This window comes from Cnephaeus nilssonii (genome assembly GCF_951640355.1).
Source record: "Cnephaeus nilssonii genome assembly, chromosome: 7".
Lineage (NCBI taxonomy): Eukaryota > Metazoa > Chordata > Mammalia > Chiroptera > Vespertilionidae > Cnephaeus > Cnephaeus nilssonii.
The window spans coordinates 77,155,478-77,175,067 of NC_137078.1; the positions used below are offsets into that span (position 1 = coordinate 77,155,478).

The window sequence follows — 19,590 nt, forward strand, 5'->3', positions numbered from 1 at the left end:
TCATCAAGAAGGGCTGCATGATGTTTGCCCAAAATTTATTTTATAAGAAAAACTTTTTGGTTAAAAAAAAGAAAGGAATAAAGGTATGAAAGGGACTGAGGCCTGGGAGCAGCATGGTGAGCCCAGCAGAGAAGAGGCCTGGAAGTGGGCACTCCTATATTTCTCTAAAGCTTGGGTACCTGCTTGAGGTGGGAAAGCAGGAACCCCGGAGCAAGGGGGAGGGGGGCTGTCCTCAGTGACTGATGACCACTGTAACCTCCTGGCTCAGGGTTCTCAGGTTGCTGAGTAAGAGGCCCAAAGCCTCTAACCCCAGTTCTGGGAATGCCTTTGCTGGGCCCCACCAAGGCCTCCAGAACCTCAGTGCAAGGGAAGAAGGAAAATAGAGGGGGGAAAAGGGTGGCAGAAAGAGAAAGACAGAATTGGTTGGGAGTTCTGGGCAGCCCATGCCTCAGCCCTTGCAAGCTGATGATACTGAGCACGGACCTGTGAGGCACGGGGCCCCATCACATGGTGCTGACATAATCTGCGAAAGCCTGGGATGAGTCCCACGAGTCGCTAACCACATGGCAGGTAGCCCGGAGCCGCCGGATAGCTTCTCTGGCTGTGACTGCATCCTGGTCCAGCCAGTTCTGGAAAAGGCGCAGGTGACCAAAGGCTCCACGGCCCCAGCGCTCCAGCCGCTTGGCGAACTCCAGAAGCCCATCTGGCTTGATGCAGTTGGAACTGGTAGGGATGAGATGGGTTAGACACCCAGGAAGCAACTAATCTCTGGTCTGTGCTCCTGCAGCTCTATCCCAACCCCCAATGTATACCTGATGTCCAGCTGACACAGAGAGGAGGACGAATCCTCTGAGAAAACATCTGCCAGGGCCAGCAGGCCAGCATTCCCTAGGGAGAAGGGGAGAAATGCTGATAAACACTCAGGATAGGGAATAAGGTTATCCCAGCCTATTTCTGGCTGGGGAGGAGCCCAGCCTTCTGAAGTATCAGCACACAACTATATTCTAACCCCCCATGCTTCCACTGAGTTTCTAGGTCAAAAGACAGGCTCCTCCCCCCTCTCTTCCCTCTCCATTCCCAGGGCCTTGCCCCCACCCAGGCGATTCCCTGGCAGCCGGAGGCCCTTCAATGTGGAGTTGCCCTTCATAGCAGCAACCATCTCAGGCAGAAATTGGGCTGGGCGCTTCTCAAACAGACGGCAGAAGGAGAAGGTAATCTCTGTCAAGAGAAATTAGAATAAATTCTGATGGCTGCATTAGGATTGGTGCTGCCCCTCCTGCCCCAGTTGGCCTTAGCAAAGGGTGTGAACATTTTATAGAGGCCCAGAAAGAGGAAGGAATTGTCCAAGACCCACAGTAAGGCTAGAACTAAATCAAGATTCAAACCACAGATTAAGCTTAGATATTCACTTGGGAAGGTTCTCTGCAATGGGCAAAGTCTCCATTCACTTTCACTTATCCATTGACTGCCCTCTTTGTAGGGCTGGGGATTAGCAGTCAAGTCTATGAGGAGAGCCTGTTGGCATATTAATCCCTCTCCACTACCATCATTTCTGTCAGCCACTGAAAGGTAAAAACTTTTGGGTGAGGCACTCTAAAAGAGTAATTTTCCATGTGTAGTATAGGAGGAGTTGAGATTGGGATCTTTTAGAAAGAAGGCCAAGCAGGCTCTAATTTTATAGTTGACATAAGGCCAATATAAAAACTGGCTCACTCAGTGAGACAGTGGCAGAGCTACAATAAGCACTCAGGAATGCCACAGGTTCTGGATGAAAAACTTACCTTGAAGAGTCAGATTCTGTAGCAAAAAGAGCACCTCGCTCTGACAGTCAGCCAGATTCATGTCATGGAAGCTCAGTCTCTTCAGGGCGAGGTTGTACTCTGGATGGGGGCACAGGCCATGGGCCTCATTAGCTTTTCCAACGAATAATGCAAGGTTCCGTCTGACCTCCTTTACCACTCTGGGTCTTACCTTTGAGTGTCTGCAACACAAGCCCAAAATCCTGGGGAGAGGCAAAGGTGGTGCTATCCAGGGACAGCTGCTGCAGAGAACCTGAGGCCTTCAGTACAGAGCAGAGCAGTGGGGCTGACTGGGCTCCCCGTGGAAACCCCATCTCCAGCTGTTCCAGGCAGTTTTCTGGATATGGTAAGGAAAGGAGGTTTCAGCTGGCCATCTACTTCACCCGCACAGCAGGTCCTATTTGACCTTCAGGGATTCACTAAAAAAGCGTATGTGTACTTGTCCTTGAGTGCCTATACTATATGCTAGGCACTGTCTTAGGTTCTGGAAATAGAGCAGTACATATGAAATTTAGTCCTTATTTTTATGGCGCTTTTAGTCCAGGAAGACTAGACCACTTGGACAAGCCAATATAACAAAGTATGCAGGGTGGTGGGATAGGAGACATACCAGAGTTCAGGGAATATACATACAGCAGGAGGACCTAATCTAGTTTAACAATTGTTCTTGGTTCAGACCCCTTTTCTGGAGGCTGATCTGCCATGGTCACTCCTTACTAGGTTTGTAGTCTGGGCCCTTAAGAATAGCAAGATAAACGGAACAGATTCCAGATAAGCCTGGTGGCAGGGCTGAATTTGAGATCTTCCCACCTTCCCCACACAAATGCACTTGCACTGCACATTTGTGTAGAGACAGACAGACACACACACACGGTGCTTCACCTGGTATCTCTTCATCCCCAATTATGTGGCTAGGGGGCCCTGCATTCCCTGGCACAGCAGGGTTGTCCCTTTGGCTGGGGTGGTCCACACGAATAGAGAGGACCCGCAGCAGGGGCAGGGCTCGGACAATGGCACGTGTCAGCTCCAGGATGGGCAGTGGTGAGAACAGGTCACTGAGATGCAGGGCACGGAGGCGGCATCCAGCCTGGCCTGACAGGGCCCGTAGGCTGTCCAGCAGGCGAAAGATGTTAGAGCCCAGGCCTATGGCAAGAAAGAGTCATGTGGGAGTGTCAGCAAGGGTAGCATTCAGAGACAACTCCAAATATTCCGATTGATAACTATAAAATCTTGAACTTTGGATCTGATTATTTAAAATCACTTGTCTCAACTATGCTGTCTTGCTTTTTTCCTCAGGTAACCAGCAAACTGATGTCTACTGTACTGGGTTTTGCCTTCAAGCATCAGTCAGGCAGAGTCATAAGACAGGATATGGTGGGCAGCATGTAGCTGCCAGCTGTATGATAGACCCAGGCAGCAGCAGAGGTCTCTGGGCTTTTTCTGCAAGTCATGGGGAACATCTGAAAACCAAGGACAATGATCCAATAGGGACTACTTTAAAAACTTATTGGGTGGGAATGGGGCAAAAAAGAATAACCATATCCCACAGAAAGGAGTAGGATCCAGAAAGTTAGAAAAGTTGCTTAATGCCACAAAGCAAACAATTCCATGGATTCTGCTTATTTCATTCAACTAAACCAGAACTTGGTAAATAAGGTGGGGTTTTATTTTGTTTTTAAATCTTCACTTGATATTTTGCCTTTTTTTTTTTTTTAAGAGAGAGAGAGTGGAAGAGAGAAGGAAAGTCAGAAATATCGATGTGAGAGGAAATACATCAATTGGTTGCCTCCTGCACGCGCCCTGACCAGGGCCCGGACTGGGGAGGAACCTGCAACTGAGGTACATGCCCTAGACCAGATTCGAACCTGGGACCCTTCAGTTTGCAGGCCAATGCTCTGTCCACTGAGCCAAACTGGCTAGGGCAATAAGGTGGGTTTTTTTGTTTGTTTTTGTTTTTTTGCTAAGACAGTAGCGAGCAACAAATCTTGTTCCTGCCTCTATAGCCTGATAACAAAAAACATGATGGGAACTGGGTAAGTAGAGTACTGTGGAAGTACAAAGGATGCGTACTTAAGACCCAGTTCAGTTTACATCAGTAAAGGTTTCCAGCTGAGTTCTAAAAAACATAAAGGAGCCTGGTTAGTGTGGCTCAGTGGTTGAGCATCAACCCATGAATCAAAAGGTCACTGGTTTGATTTCCAATCAGGGCACATGCCTGGGTTCTGGGCTTGATCCCCAGTAGGGGGCATGCAGGAGACGCCCATTGATGTTTCTCTCTCCCTCCCTCTCAAAAAATTTTTTTAAAAAATTCTTTTCAATAAAGGAGATCGGCTAAATGGAGGGAGAAGAGTGATAGTGGCACAGAGAACCTGGTATACATAAGGCCTGAAGAAGAGTGGCAGGTTCTAAGAACTGAAAAATCAAAGTGGCTGGTGTATGGGGGTAAAATGTTCAAGATGGAGGTAAGCAGCAGTGAAAACATGACCCTGTAAGCAAAATTAAGACATGGTGACAGGAAACCACTGAAGGGTTTTTAAGTGAAAAAATGCTTGGGCTTCAAGCATAGACAATGGATGACATGGTGAGTACTGACTCAGGAGGAACTGCTGAAGTGATGAATCCAGGTGAGAAGCACTAGTAGTCTGAATTAAGGATGTGGAGAGGAATAAATGGATTTGAGAAATAGACTGTAAAGATAGGACCTGGTAACCAAATATATTTGGAATAAGAAATAATGCAGGTTCCTTTTTCGGCAACTGAGTCAACTGTGATGTCCATTAAGAGAAGGAACATCATATATAGAGGGAAGAAGATACATTCAGGTTGGGGAGCTTGTGGTTTATGAAATGATATCTAGTAATCAGTTGGATGGACATGTCTGAACTAATGTCAGAACCGGGGGGGGGGGGGGCGGGAGGGTCATCAGCGTAGTTGGCCTTTGAAACCAAGGGAACGGACAGAATTGTCTAGGACAGTGATGGGCAACCTTTTGAGCTTGGTGTGTCAAACTTCGCCAAAAAATTGAGCATAACTCGGGTAGTGTGTCACTTTGAGGAAAAATCATTATTTCGCAAATGTTTCATCCTCAGGAGCAGCAAATGTTTCATCCTCGGCATGCGGCCGCCTCAGCGGCCGCGTGTCATCAGAAATGGCTACGCGTATCAGTGCTGACACGCGTATCATAGGTTCGCCATCACTGGTCTAGGAAGTGTGTAAAGTGGGAGAGCTCTGACCATTAGGAAAGACATAACATCCAGAGAGAGAGAAGGAAAAAGGGTTTTGAGGAAGTGTGAATGAGTATTTCATGAGGAAGACTGCTTAATGGCAAGTGCTGCCAAGAACTAATGTGAGGACTGAAAGGTATATATTGAACTTAGCAACAAGGAAGATCTTGCTTACAGCTCTTTGATGCATAGTGGGTATGTAAGCAAGACTGGAGTGGGCTGTGAGAGAAAACAGGTGACTTAAGGTTGTGAAGGGCAAGAGAAAATAGGTCTAGTTAATATGGGAGAGAAGTGGTGGTAGATTTTGGTAAATACCCAACTGAATGTTTAAATGGTGGGGGAGGGACAGTGGAGAGAAGGGAGGCAACATTAGTGGTTTAAAAGCATGAACTCTGGAGCCAGGTTGTGTGGGTTTCAATCCTGGCTCTACTACTTACTACCTAAGTATCCTGGGCAAGTCACTTAACCTCACAGGGTTGTTGTAAGGATTAAATTAATGGGAATACTTAAAGTATGCTTGGCACATACTAAGCAGTATATGAAAGCTCTTAATACTAAGAAACAAGCTTTCCTAAGGTGAGGGTATGGGTCCAGAGCACAGAAGAGTTCGCTTTCGACAGGACGGTGGAGAAAGAAAGGATGAAAGTAGATGGAGAGTTTGTCGGCTGGCTAATAAATTGAAGGAGTTTATGTGGTGGTGCCTGTTTTCTCTGTGAAGTAGGAGGTGAGGTCACCTACTAGTAAAATAGGAAGGGGAGAAAGGTTTGGAAGTGGTAGAATGGGAGCTGATGTTGCAAACACAGGATTTATCTAAGGTTGATAACTACAGTAACACCAATATACATAGTTGTATGATTTTCTCTAGCAATGTTCGGTAAACTAGGCAAATTGCTAAATTTAGCCAGAATTAACTTTGCCTAGCTGGGCACAACCAGGTAGGAAAGAATTGCTTCGCAGGTTGCTGGTCTGATGTGCTCCACACCTCTGCCCTGGCTGGTGTGTCTAGTGGTTAGACTGTCCACCTGCACACGGGAAGGTTGCAGGTTCAATTTGTGGTGAAGGACACGTAACTCATTTGTGGGTTACCTTCACCACCACCACCCCTGTTGGGTCGAATGCAGGATGCAACTGCTTGATGTGTGTCTCACATCAATATTTATCTCCCTCTCCTCCCCCTCCACTCTCTGAAAAAATATCGAGTGAGGATTTAAAAAAGAAAGAAGTCCCACACTTCCTTGTCTGTACAGCTGCTTTTATATGCCTAGTGGGATCCAGCTTCAGTCCTGACTAGGCTTGCATACACTACTCCCACTGACCTTTGACCTACCATATCTAAAATGTACTCATTTTTCAGGTTCTCCTTGCCCTTCAGGAACCCTTCCAACTACTAAGCATGCCTGCAGACCTCATGTTCTTCCCTAACACCAATAGCCTGCCACGCTACATGCCTTCTGCCTCCCTGTGAGGCAGACAGGGCCACATACCCCAGGTACTCCTCCATAGGATTGGGCATACATGTGCTGCTAAAAGACCCAAACCCTGGCCCTCTAGGGCACTCACCATTATAGGATAGTGTGAGGCTTTCCAGAGACACCCAGGAGCTCAGCAGGTGGCACAGTGTCAGAGCTGCCTCTGTGGAGAGTGGGACTGTGAAGAGCTCCAAGGTGGAGATGCTGCGGAATCGTTGGGAGGCCTCCAGTGCTGGAAGCCCCAGGCAGCTGGGATCTGACCCATCCAAAGCTCCACAAGCCACTTCCCCAATCTCCATCTCTTCCCCATCTTCCTTCTCACCAGCCACAATGAAAACAAAGTCATACAGGTCTTCAGACTCTGCACCAGACCCTTGACGAGTGCGAGCACCCTTTTTCCCTGTGGCTCTCTTAAAACGCTTTAAGGGCTTAGGCTGTGGGGCTGAGCTAGCTGGAGCCCTTTTAGATGCGGATGTGGAAGAAGAGGGAGAGGCAGAGGAGGTGGCTGGAGCAGAGGGTGGCTGCTTGGTGCCAGGAGCCTCATGGGAGGTAGCTGGAGGGTGCAGCTCCCTCTTACGGTCTATCCCACCTGCTCTCAGGCTCTCCTGTGTGCTCCTGCGTGTAACCCGAGTGGTAGGTGGGGCTCTGGCCATCTGCTTGGCTTCGCTCTTCCGACGGGAAGCCATCAGGGCTGCAGCGCATCGCTCAGCAGCATCCCTGCGAGGCCTGCGTGAGCCCAGCAGGAGGGAGCTTTCATCTCGGGATGGGGCCCGGCCTCGAGAGGCCTCTCCACAGAGGCGGCAGGGAGGACCACCAGGGCCTGGCTGCCAGAAGCCAGCACTCATGGTGAGGATAAGGATGAAAAGGGCTGACTCAGGCACAGGCCAGGAGTATAGTGACACCTGGTTGACAACCCCATGGTGAATAAGCTGATGCAACAGCTGTCGAAGTGATTGCTGAGCAGCCACATCAGAGAATAGCAGGTGGCGGAACTTGAGAGTGTGCAGGGAACTGGCCAGGGTCTCCAGAACCCTGCGGTTTGGCTCAGCCACCAGCTCAGTTGCACCCTGCAGCATGTTGCAGATGGTGAGCTGCCGGACATGGCGGGAGCTGTGCAGAAGAGGTGAGAAGCGCTGGTCACAAAGACGCTTGTCAGAAGACACGTCAATGGTTCCACGTAGAACATGGGAAAAAAAGGCCTCCATAAACTTGGCTCGCCAACACGTCACGCTCTGAAAGCAGAGAACATGCCAGACAGCTGTGATAGTAAGAGTGCTACCCATGGGACCATCATCATACTAGTTTCCTAGCTATTTAATGTGCCAGGCAACATTCTAAGTAATTTATACAAATTCACTTAATCCTCACATCTTTGGGGCATGTATTACTACTATAAGCCTCATTTTACAGGTTAAAAAAAAAAGGGCACAAAGGTTATTCCCTGTGATTACACAGGTAAGTGGCAGAATCAAGATTTGAGTCCAGGTCCTGGCAGGATAGCTCAGTTGGTGAGAGCATCAACCTGATACACCAAGGTTATGGGTTTAATCCCTGGTCAGGGCACATACACACATTAATGAGTGCACAAATAAGTGGAACAACAAATTGATGTTTCTCAAACACCCAGTAAGAAAGCTGCTTTTCAAAACACAGATTTGAGCCTAGGAAATTTGGTTCCAGAGACCAGTTTGCTAAAGTGCTTCACAAGTGAAAGTCAATCCTGTAAATTCTCCCATGTTTCTAGAATCTGATCCCAACTTTCCATTCTTAAAACTACCTACCTTTGTTCAGTAACCTTATCACCTCACACCTGACTATTAGCCTCCTGACTGCTCTCTGTTCCCTTTTCCCCATTCCAAACTCGCAAGTCCACTGGACTTATCTTTGTAAAATACCTGATTACATTATTCGGCTTTATTGTTTTTTTCTTTTTTGTACATTATCTGCTATAAAAAACCCCATGTTTTCCCACTATCCAGTGTTAATTTGAAGATCCTCTCCTTGTCAGGAAAAGCCCTCCACAATATAACCTCTGCCTACCTCAAAAGTTTATTTCCCACACATCTTACTCCATGAATGCTTTGCTCTGGCCAAGCTTGATTACCTCACTGACCCAATCTGCCTTCTATGTCCTTTCCTGTATTTGCCCCAAATGCTTTCCATTACCAAAGCAAGTAGGTTTCCTGAAAGGACCTACTAACCTTTCACACTCTGTCTCTCAGTATGCCCCCTTCACTATCCTCCTGCCTCTTTTTGGGACTACTCAGGTCTTAGACTTTGGTAGACATGCCTCATGGTGTTGAGTCTCTTTGCCTGTGCACATCTTATCCCAGACATTAGAAATTCCTGGAGAGCAGGAACCAAATCTTAAATTTGTTTTCTCCAAAGCAATAGTTATTTGCTTTGATGGATATGAGACTTCATCAGGCTATTCTGATACATAGAAGAACTTAAGTGCAAGTGATTTTGAACCTTAATTGCACATCAGCATTTACTGTGGGACTTTTTCGCCTTAAATTCATACACCGGGTACCCAGACTTGAAGATTCTATGTTACATCTGATATAAGGTCTGTGCATCTGTTTATTTTTAAACTTCCCCTAATGATTTTGATCTCAGAGGTTAGGATTCACTGCTATCTACCCCAAAAGGACACACTGAGACAGACTTCCCTAAGTTGCCATTCTCTCCCAAGGTGCATAGAAAGTAGGCTGACCTTGATACAGGTGCCAGCTCAGCTACTATACTCTGGACCTTTCTGAACTTCTCTTCATCTGTAAAACCTGCTTCACAGGTTTGTGTTGAAGATCAAATGAGGCAATGAACGTTAAAGTACTTTGTAAACTGTAAAATACAAAATGTAACTTCTGATAATTAGCCAAGATGGGGCAATGTGAAATGGACTTGATGGAGGCAGAGCCTGCTAAGTAGAGTACTTACTCAGCCTGAAGCAAAGGTAATGGGGGCCTAAGTGTTTCCCAAGATTAAAAGACACATTGGTACTTACCCGACCTCTGTGCATTCCCTCATACCAGAGTGACCCCCAATCTATATCTGAGGTTCTTGGCAGGAACTGGGCCCCTATTATTCTGAGGCAAAAGTGTCATTCCCTTTACACTCACTATTCCCCAAGCCTGCCTGCTGTAATATTAATTAGGAATGACTTCTTCATGCTTGAGGTAACTGCATGGCAACAAGAGGACCTCTCTCACCAGTAGCATTTGGGGGTGTTAGGGGAACAGAAAAAAATACCTGGCAACCAAATCTCTACTCAGCAAAAGGGTTATTCCTGAATCTAAATCCTACCTCACTCTAGCACTTTCACTGGCCCACACTCACCCTTGAAAAACATTGGTAACACTAGCAAGGCTTCAACTTCATAAATGAGAAGGTTGGATGGTTATTGTAGATCTGGGCCTAAAATATGGACAAAGATGTGAACCAAGATATTGTGGCTGTTTCCGACCATGAGGCATGTGGAATATGTAGTTTAGATAACTAAATACTGGGCTTTTTCAGACATTTTATTGGTTGATGAAGAGTACTGGTTCCATCAGAAATGGAACACCTCAAGCTCTCTATATCATGTGAGAGCAGCAATGATACAGTGATTAGGAGCATGTGCTCCTGAGCCAGACTGCCTCAACTTGAATCCTGGGGTCTTCTGTTCACAAACTAACGTTAGGCAAGTCACTGCACCTCCTTCTGCCTCAGTTTCATCATTTGCAAAGTGAAGAAGATAAATATACTGACATCATAGAGTTGTGAGGATTAAATGAGTAATAAAGTTAGTTACAACTATCGCAGTGGCTTTTATTCTCATGAATTAATGCATGAGCAGACAGCAGTTTTCACTGCATTTTATTCCATCACTACTTTTTAAAATCTATGCTAAAACTTCAAAGCTGAAAAAATACCTGAGAGATCTAGTCCAAGCCATTCATTTTATGGACTTGTATAACTCAGACAATGAAAACTGATTTAAATACTTTGATTTTAGCCCTAGCTGGTTTGGCTTAGTGGATAGAGTGTCATCCTACGGGCTGAAGGGAACCAAGTTCGATTCCGGTCAAGGGCACATGCCCAGATTGTGGACTCGATCCCCAGTAAGGGGCATGCAGGTGGCAGCCAATTAATGATTCCCTCTCATCATTGATGTTACTATTTATCTCTCTCCCCCTTCCTCTCTGAAATCAATTTTTAAAATTATACACACACACACACACACACATACACTTTCATTTTAGTGACACCAGGGGAAATGAGGCATCACCAAAGAGGTAAAATGATATTTGCCTCCAACATAATCCTTGGCCTATGCACAATGGGCTGGCAGCTCAGGCACTGGGGGGGGGGGGGGGGGGCGGAGTGTCGGGGAAGAAGTGTGTGTACAAGCTAGGAATGGCGAAATATTTTCTTGTACTAAACTGTTGCAGCCAGCAAGTGTTTATTAAACTATTGTCCACTGTTGCCTTTCTGATAATAGAAATATTTTTTTGTGGAATTATAAAGAAGCAAAAAATCATGTGCAGCCTGGCTGGGTTATCTCAGTGGTTGAGCATAGACCTATGAACCAGGAAGTTGAGGTTTGATTTCCCATAGGGGCACATGCCCAGGTTGGGGGCTCAGTAGGGGGCATGCAGGAGGCAGCCAATCAATGATTTTTTTCTCATTGATGTTTACCTCTTCCTTTCTGTATTCAATAAAAATAAAAAGTCATGTGTAAACCAACTATGGAATGTACATATATGTATGTGAATAACTTTAGATACTTGTTATAACATTGAGACAATTCAGAAGTTTCAAAGGCTTTTTTTAACATTATAGTACCATTTCATTAAACATTTTTACCATGTATTTAAATATTTTTAGAATATGACTTTATGAATATTTTGAAAATATGGATGTACTAGCCTATATAATAAAACCCTAATATGCAAATTGACCGAACGGAGGAACAACCGGTCTCTATGATGCGCACTGACCACCAGGGGGCAGACACTCAATGCAGGAACTGCCCCCGGTGGTCAGTGCACTCAGCCAGAAGCCCTGAACCAGGCTCACGGCTGGCAAGCGCAGCAATGGTGGCGGGAGCCTCTCCCACCTTTGCAGCAGTGCTAAGGACTCCTTGGAGGATGTCCGACTGCCAGCTTAGGCCAACTCCCTGCCGGCAGTTGGAAATCCCCCGAGGGGTCCCGGACCATGAGAGGGTGCAGGCTGGGCTGAGGGACCCACTCCCCCAGTGCACGAATGTCGTGCACTGGACCTCTAGTATTTAATAATTCCTGCATTATTGAGTATTTAAATTGTTTCTAGCTTTTTGATATTAAACTTTGCTGTAATGAACATCTGGAAATAAATTTTCATGAGTATCTCAATTTTTATATACTATAAATTATAAGTAGAATTTCCAAAGAATTGGAATATTTTAAAGACTCTTGACAATTATCACCAGATTGCCCACCAAGAAAGTTGTAACATTTCTGCTCCCACCAATAGCATATTAAAATGCAAGTTTTACCCACCCCTAGAATTACCTTTTAAAACAAAACCAAATCAAAACAAGACTTTACAATATAAGAAGTACAATTTTACTTTCTCATTTTTTATTATTGAGATTGAACATTTTTCACTTTATTGGAGATTTTTATATATTTTGTGACTTATCCAAATCTTTACTCATTTTATTCCACTGGGGCTTTTGTCTTATTCTCTGTATTCTTTTGATTTGCAAATGGTGCTGCAACCATCCTTTCCCAGTTTAGGTATCTTTTAAATTGTAGTCATAGTTTTGGCATTTTATATGGTCAAATATGTTCATATTTTCTTATTTGATCCTGCCCATTTAATAATTAGCACCAGTAACCTTTATTCTTTTTTAGTTGTTTAGTGTTTTTATTTTATACAATTTAATCTTTAATCCATATAGAAATTATTTTAGTGTAAAGTGAGACTCTATTTTTTCCAAATGGTTAATCAATTACTAGAGAATCATTTATTGAATAATCCTTCATTTCCATACTGCTTTGTCTCCAGAATATCTATAGTACTCTACAGATCTCTTAATACACACACACTAGTACTACACAATTAGAAATACTATTGCTTTATAAGCAGTCAGGGGCTATGTCTAACTTGCTCACCACTGTATTGCTAGAACCTAGCACAGTGCCTGGAACTGAGCAGGCATTCAATAAGTGTTTTCGAATCATGAATGAAGTGAAAGTTACTGCCATGCAAAAGTGGGAAGCAGAAGAAGACACCCTCTGGAATAAATGAATATGCTCCAAGTCAGGACCCCTGTCTAGGTGATTGTTAGGTCACCAAGCCTGGGGTTTCCTAAATTTCTGAAATGCTGAAACAAAAAACAATTTAACAAATAGACATTCTTTTTCCAGGAAGCTCAAGCTAATGTTGGGGAAAAAGCTTTCCCCAAGAGAAAGATATCACAATCTCCATCACTGGCTAGTCAACCATACTGCTTGGGAAACAGTGGAACAAAGTGAATCTCATGTTTCTTGAAAGGTTGCATGAAGCCGTTACTGTTTTCTAATATTTTTGCGTTCAATTCTCTTCCTAATAAGGGCTAATTCCTGTACATAGTGCCTGAGGATTTTGTTAGGCCTCAGTGTCATCACACTGAACTCCAGGGGTTGTGTCCAAATCTGAAAGTGAAAAAGCTGAAGGATATGGAGCTGAGTATTACTGAACCTAGTGCATCCCAGAAATGCAACCTCCAGTTCCTGGTAAGAGCTTGTTGCCTTGTCATTTGGCCTCATTCACCATATAAGTCCCAGTTCAAATACTATTTCCTAGAAAAGATTTTTTTGCTCTCTTTTTCCTCAGTCTCCTTCCTACTCTCTATCACACCACTTATCCTACCATACATGATGTATTTCCCCACTAAACTGATAATTCCTCAAGATTAGGAATTGTGTCTGTATTTCCAATATCTAGCCTATGACCTGGTATGTGGTAAGTTTTTGTAAATGTTTATTGAACTCAATTTGTCTTGTCACCTAATTATAGAGTAAAAAATAAAGTTCTGCTTAAATGAGATCTCCAATGAGTTATATCTGAACCAATGAATAATAGAATCTCAGGGTTAAAAGGAGCCCTAAAACTCATCTTGTTCAAACTTTTACCATGTTGAATTTCCTCTATAATATCCTTGTGTCAAATAGTTATCTAGGATCTGTTTGAACACTTAGAAATGGGAAGCTTCTTACAACTGGAATTCACATGTTTCATCACCAATAAGCTCAGAGTTTAAAAGTTCTACATTCAGTTTAGCAAACATTTATCCTCCTTTAGCTTCCACACAGAACAAGTAAATTAATCCCTCTTTCATGAGACTACCATTCAAATATTTAAAACAGTTCATGTTCCCCAAGTCTTCTCTTTTTTCAGGAAAAACATCTCCAGTCTTCCATATGTGACTCACATGATGTGGCTTTGACTTCTTTCTCCATACTCCAGGAATAGCCTGACTACTGCAGAGCCAGGCAGGTCTACTCTCCCCCTTGTCCTTCGGTCTATATTATAGTTACATTAGTTCACACAGCTCAGGGTACAGTCTCTATATGAGTGGTTTTAGCACACTGTTGACTAAAACCCCTTAATTTTTTTATACAAGCCAGATCCCTCCATCCCTACCCTGAGGTCACCCAATTGGAATTTTTTAGACTCAACTGAAGAGTTGGCCCTAGCTGGTTTGGTTCAGTGGATAGAGTATCGGTCTGCAGGCTGAAGGGTCCCAGGTTCGATTCTGGTCAAGGGTACATGCCCTGGGGTTGCAGCTTGATCCCCAGTAGGGGGTGTGCAGGAGGCAGCCAATCAATGATTCTCATCATTGATGTTTCTAATTCTCCCTTCCTCTCTGAAATCAATAAAAATAAAACAAAATAAAATAATAAAATAAAAAGAGTTGCATTATCATGTTCAATTTTATCTTGTTAAGTTTGACCATTGCTCCAGGCCTGTTAAGACCTCTGTGAATCGGGGTTCTGCCATCATTGTGATCACTACTTTCTCTGTTTTGTGTCACCTGTAAACACGGTGAGCAAGCAAGTCAGTGACAAAGGCCAAATGGTGAGGTGTCTTATGATAAGCCATCAGAGCCCTCCTCCCAAATTCACTCCATCCCTCCCTGCACTTTACCCATACACAACTTATGTTTGTGTACTGCTCCTGCTTTTCACTGTGCAAAGTCAGGCCAGAGTTCTACCTAGTGTCTTAACTTACTTCCAGACCGGAAGGCCTTGTCTTCATCAGTTCATCCCATAGTCGGCGCCAGATGGCCTGAGTGGAGAGGCCTGTAGGGAGAAATATCACATTTACTTGGCTGCTCCTCGGCCACCATGAGTGAAGTATATCAGCCTTTTAATGTTGTCCTTCTCTGGATTCACAAGAGCAACTGGCTCTAAAGACAGACTGCCTTGGTTTAAATATCAGCAAAACACACTCTAGCTGTGTGACCTTAGACAAGTTACTTAATTTTTCTGTACCTTAGTTTCCTTATCTGTAAAATGTAGTTAATAATAACTATTTCACAGAACTGTTGAAAAGATTTAGTAAGTTTCTTCAGGTAAAGTGCCTAGGACAGTGCTTGGCACATCAGAGTTAATTAGATAAATGTTAGTTCTCAACAGATGTGTCCATTGTGGGGTTTGAGAGGCAACTTGGTAAAACAGAAAAACAAAGATTCAGAAGATTTGGGTTCTAGTCTGGCTTTGCTATTAATTGTGGTGTGACTGTGGTCTCACTTTTATTAGTATACCAGGAACCACACACTTGTTTTATGTTTTACAGGGCACTGAAGAATCAGATAAGAAAGTAGGTGTGAGGGTACTTTTGGAAAATCCTAAAGTTTTACACAGGTATCAGGTGTAATATTTACCTGAAGAACATTATGGTGTCTTGCTTACAATCATTCACTGAGAAAGAGAGAGAAAGACACTCACCTTTCTTGAGGGCAGTTTCCTCAATCCTCTCCAAGTAATATATATTGAGCAGAGGTAAGATGCTTTGAAGTATTGGGCCTGGGAGGGCTACAAAAACCAAAACACAAAATTTACTTTTTTTCTGCCAGGTTTCTTAGCATTATTTATCCTATTGGGGAATAAAAAAAAAGAAGAAGAAGAGCAAACATCTCTTTTGACAAATGGAACCTATAGACACGAACCTGAAGATAATTCAAACTCTGGTCCACTTATCTTTAGCCACTTAGTTGGCAGCTAGAATTCCATGGCCCTACACATTTACAAGGGTGAGATAATCCCACAAAGCAAGCTAATATGCTCATTTAGGAGCTGGTCAGTTTACTTCTGTCCAAGCATAATGAATGATCCTACATTTAAAAAGTCCTGTTGAATATGTGTGATTAAATAAGTCCTTCATAATCTGGGCCCTACACACTTCTCCAGCTCCCTGCTTTGTCTGCTACACTTCAGCCACACTAAACTACTTTTTTCACTTATCTAAGGTGTTACCCTGCTTTCTGCCTCTGTACATGAGATTCACTTTCTTAAGCTGTTCTCCCCTTCAAGAATATCCTTGTCACTTTCTGAATAACAACTACTCATCTTTCAAGTATCACATGCACTTTATTAAGCCTTTCCTGAATTCCCTTCCCATTCTTCCAGGTTGGCTACTTCCATTCTTTGGGCACCCACTATGTCCAAAACTAGTACTTTCCTAAGAAGAATAGAAATAGGCTCTATACTCAAAATTCAATATATCTTAAAATCAAAACTTGCTTGCTGACTTCCCTAGATCTCAGAGGCATTACAGTATTATGGCTAAATGGTTTGGTCTCTAGAGTTGCACAAAACTGGATGAAATCCTGGTTGTACTAAATTAATTATGAATCCATGAGCAAATTAATGTCTTTAAACCTAAATTTCCTCAATTTTAAAACAGAGATAATAATAACTACCTCATAACATTGTTGTGAAAATTAAAGATCATGCTTGTAATCTTTTTAAGGCCATGCTGGCCATAATAAGCTCACTAAATGTTGGCGATTACTATTCTTATTCTGTCAATAGCATCTCTGTCCAGCCAAGAATAAGTTTAAGAACTTGGAGTATACCATAATTAATGAAAATCTTTAAAAACTTCCATTCTAGTATCTCTTTTTATATTTATTTGTAGAATAACTGAATCTTGCTATTCAAGAACCTAGTACAATTCTTTGTATATAGTAGGTACTCAAAGTACTTGCTGAATAAAAGCACTAATTCCCTATGCTATTACACTAATGTAGGCTCTCTATTGCATTTCAGATAAAGTCCAACCCATATATTGGCATTCAAGGTATAACATACCTGTTTTACTTATGTTTCCTCATTGTATCCTTTCCTGCTACCTTTATTCACTTTCTCCACAAAGTAAAATCAGTCCACCTCCTCCAGGAAGCCTTTCCTGGTTGTCAGGCCACACTGAGACCTCCCTCCCAAACAGCACTGCGCAGCAGGCCTCTTACTTGGCTCCTCTAAGAGGCCTAAGGATCCAGCTTTTCCTGTGTGACCATTTACCTGGAGTAGGCCATGGAGCTCTTCCTCCTCTCTCCCTCCAATCCACTCCCACAGCCGCCGGGATTCTCATCCCCTACCATCCACACACTCCTCTTCCCTTCTTCATTCTTCTTAAGCCAGGCTCTTCCGTGCTTCTCTCCAGCCTACACCTTTAATGCTTCCTCTTCTCAACCCGGGGCCTCCACACCGAGTCCTCTGTCCTCATGGCCTCCAGTATCCTAGAAGCTCCAGGCTGTCGCAGCCAGATCCTGGCTGCCTCTTCCACCTGCCCCAGGACTTTTCTGCTCCCCCTGCCCACTCCACGGAGACTTTCCTCCTGTTTCCTGTGGGTCAGCCTGACCCTTCTCTTAGATTTTGGCACAGAGGCTCCACAATCCCCTCCCCCACTAGGCCTGAGGTATTCGCCAGCCTTCCCCCCAGGACATAAAGACACTGGCCTCTTCAGGATCCGTCCCCACCACACCAAGGGCCTTCCCACATCCCCGGGCCTCCTTAACCACTCTCCACAGCCTCGGGGCTTATTCCTAGGGGCCCCCACCGCCGAAAAAGACCCATCCTCCTGGGCCTTTTCTCCACATCCTCCTCATGATATAACCCAAAGCCCCATCCCAGGCCTTCAAGCCATCCATCCTGACCTCAGCAGGGCCTTCCTCCTGGCAAAGACACCACCACCACTCCTGAGGCCTTCTCCAGAACACCCCCTTCCCAGGCCTAGGGCCTCCTCTCTCCACCCCTCCCCCTCCGAGGCCTGGGCCTGGCCTGTGATAGACACCAACTTGAGCCCAGGCCTCAACCCCACCCCTCAACCACCGTCTGTCAGGCCCCAGGCCTCCCTGGTCCCCTGTGTGGGCGGCCTACCCTCCAGAGGCCCTCGCTCTCCTCTCCTGCATTCCCACTATCAGTCCTCAGGATGCCCACCCGAGTTTTACTCACCAGCGGGCAGGCTGCGACCAGGCGTACCCACCCCACAGCCAGGCCTCCTGGTGCCCATCGGCTGCAGGCCTCCGCCCCTCCGTTACTCGGCCCAGCGCGGCCTGCCCTGCTCTCCGGCCCATCAGCGAGGCTGTTCGTCTCGTCCTCCCAAGCTCCCCATCCTAGCGCCCCAGGCCGCCGGCCTTTGCTGCTCAGCGTGGGCGCCCTCCACCCAAGCCGGGCCCGTGGGTCGCCGCCGCTCTCAGGCCCGGGGCCTCCTTTCTCTCCCACTCGGATCAGGGCCTCCTAGCGGCGATGCGCCCCCTCCCAGTACGGGATCCCCGGGCCGTGGCCCCGCCTGGGGCCTCCTTGGCCCTTCCCGCCGGTCCGTCATTCGAGCCTCCCTGGATTGCTGACCCGCTCCGGGCCTCCCTCCACCAGCTCTCGGCCCTTCCCTGCCGCTCCAGCCAGTCCGAGCGGCCTCGGGCGCTCCCCGCCGGGCCCGTCAGTCCGTCGCTCAGTCGGCGAGGCACTGAGGCCCCCCGTCTTCAGTTCGCTCCCCTCCGCCCCGGGCCGTCAGACAGGCCTCCGCACCCCAAGCCTTTCGGCCTCTCCCCCAGCCCCGTCCCTCACTCCTCAACCCAATGGGCTACCCTCTCCCATCGGCTTGGCCTCCGGGGTCTCAGCACCCGTGGGTGTCAGGCAGATAGCGGAGGCTCCGCGCTGTCAATCAGGTTGGGTGGCCCCGGGCCTGGCCTCCCTGCCTCAGGCCGGGCCTCCCAACCTCGGCCCCCGCCCCCAAACAGCAGGGCCATCCCTGCCCGTCGGCTCGACATCCTAGCCTCCCCTGCCCGGTCCGGCCCGAGTGTCAGCTCGGTGCCCACGAACCGGTCCGCTAGTCCAGCCTCTGAAGTCCGAGCCCTGCCGGCTTCGCCCCAGCCCGGGCCTCCTGGCCTCGCCCCCCGCGCCCCCCGGCCAGGCCGCGGAGCGGGTCCACCTGCCGGCTTGGTCCCCGTCTTTACTCTGCCCGGTCTAGTCGGTCACGGAATTCAGGCTCCGACCAGACGGCCTGGCTTCCAGTGCCCGAGGCTGGGCCTTGCCCCGGGCCTCCCGGCCTCGCCCCCCGCGCCCCCCGGCCGCTGGGCCGCCTCCGCTCACTGCCAGAGGTAGCCCCTCACCCCGCGACTTACCCCACACCCCGCTCTCCAGAACCCCCATATGGGCGCTCACCGCCCGCCCGCACAGCTCGAACAGGGCGGGGGGAGCGCTGGGGCCCGAGGCCGAGCTCTTCGCTGGCGCCGCCTCCCGGGACGTGGCCTCCATGGTCGTTGCCGCCGCTACCTCACAGAACCAGCAACTCCGGGCGCGCCAGGCCTCGGGCGCCGCCATCTTGGGGAGGTGCGCGAGCCCGAGAGTGGCAGCCGCGGGCCGCCATCTTGAAAAGGTCGGCAGTTAGGACGGTTTCATCAGCAATGTGGGTAAGAATGAGAACTGCGCTGAAGGAACAGTGAGTAAATATGCATACTTACAAGGTTTCTTGGAAGGCAATAGTTCAAATAAACACCTATATCAACATATTTGGGTCTGGCGGGACGAAAGAGACATTTCTTAGAAAATCCTTCTCAGGCGTAAATACCAGCTACCCCTA

At 46.6% G+C, this 19,590-nt stretch overlaps 1 protein-coding gene across 3 annotated transcripts; it reads right to left on the reverse strand.

The window, feature by feature from the left end:
• Window positions 1-18: 18 nt before the first annotated feature.
• On the reverse strand, window positions 19-19,381 carry LRRC41 (leucine rich repeat containing 41). Of its 3 annotated transcripts, none has more exons than XM_079776320.1 (10): window positions 19,133-19,381; window positions 15,456-15,542; window positions 14,737-14,807; window positions 6,584-7,724; window positions 2,682-2,942; window positions 1,972-2,136; window positions 1,782-1,880; window positions 1,096-1,218; window positions 813-888; window positions 19-723 (listed from the first exon to the last, which is right to left on the reverse strand). In XM_079776320.1, exons 1-10 carry the CDS (start codon window positions 19,329-19,331, stop codon window positions 504-506), a joined length of 2,442 nt encoding a protein of 813 aa, XP_079632446.1. In that variant the 5' UTR covers window positions 19,332-19,381; the 3' UTR covers window positions 19-503. The 3 variants fall into 3 exon arrangements, with proteins under 3 accessions (XP_079632446.1, XP_079632448.1, XP_079632447.1); XM_079776322.1 differs by lacking the exon at window positions 19,133-19,381 and adding an exon at window positions 17,964-18,522; XM_079776321.1 differs by lacking the exon at window positions 19,133-19,381 and adding an exon at window positions 17,031-17,734.
• Window positions 19,382-19,590: the final 209 nt, after the last annotated feature.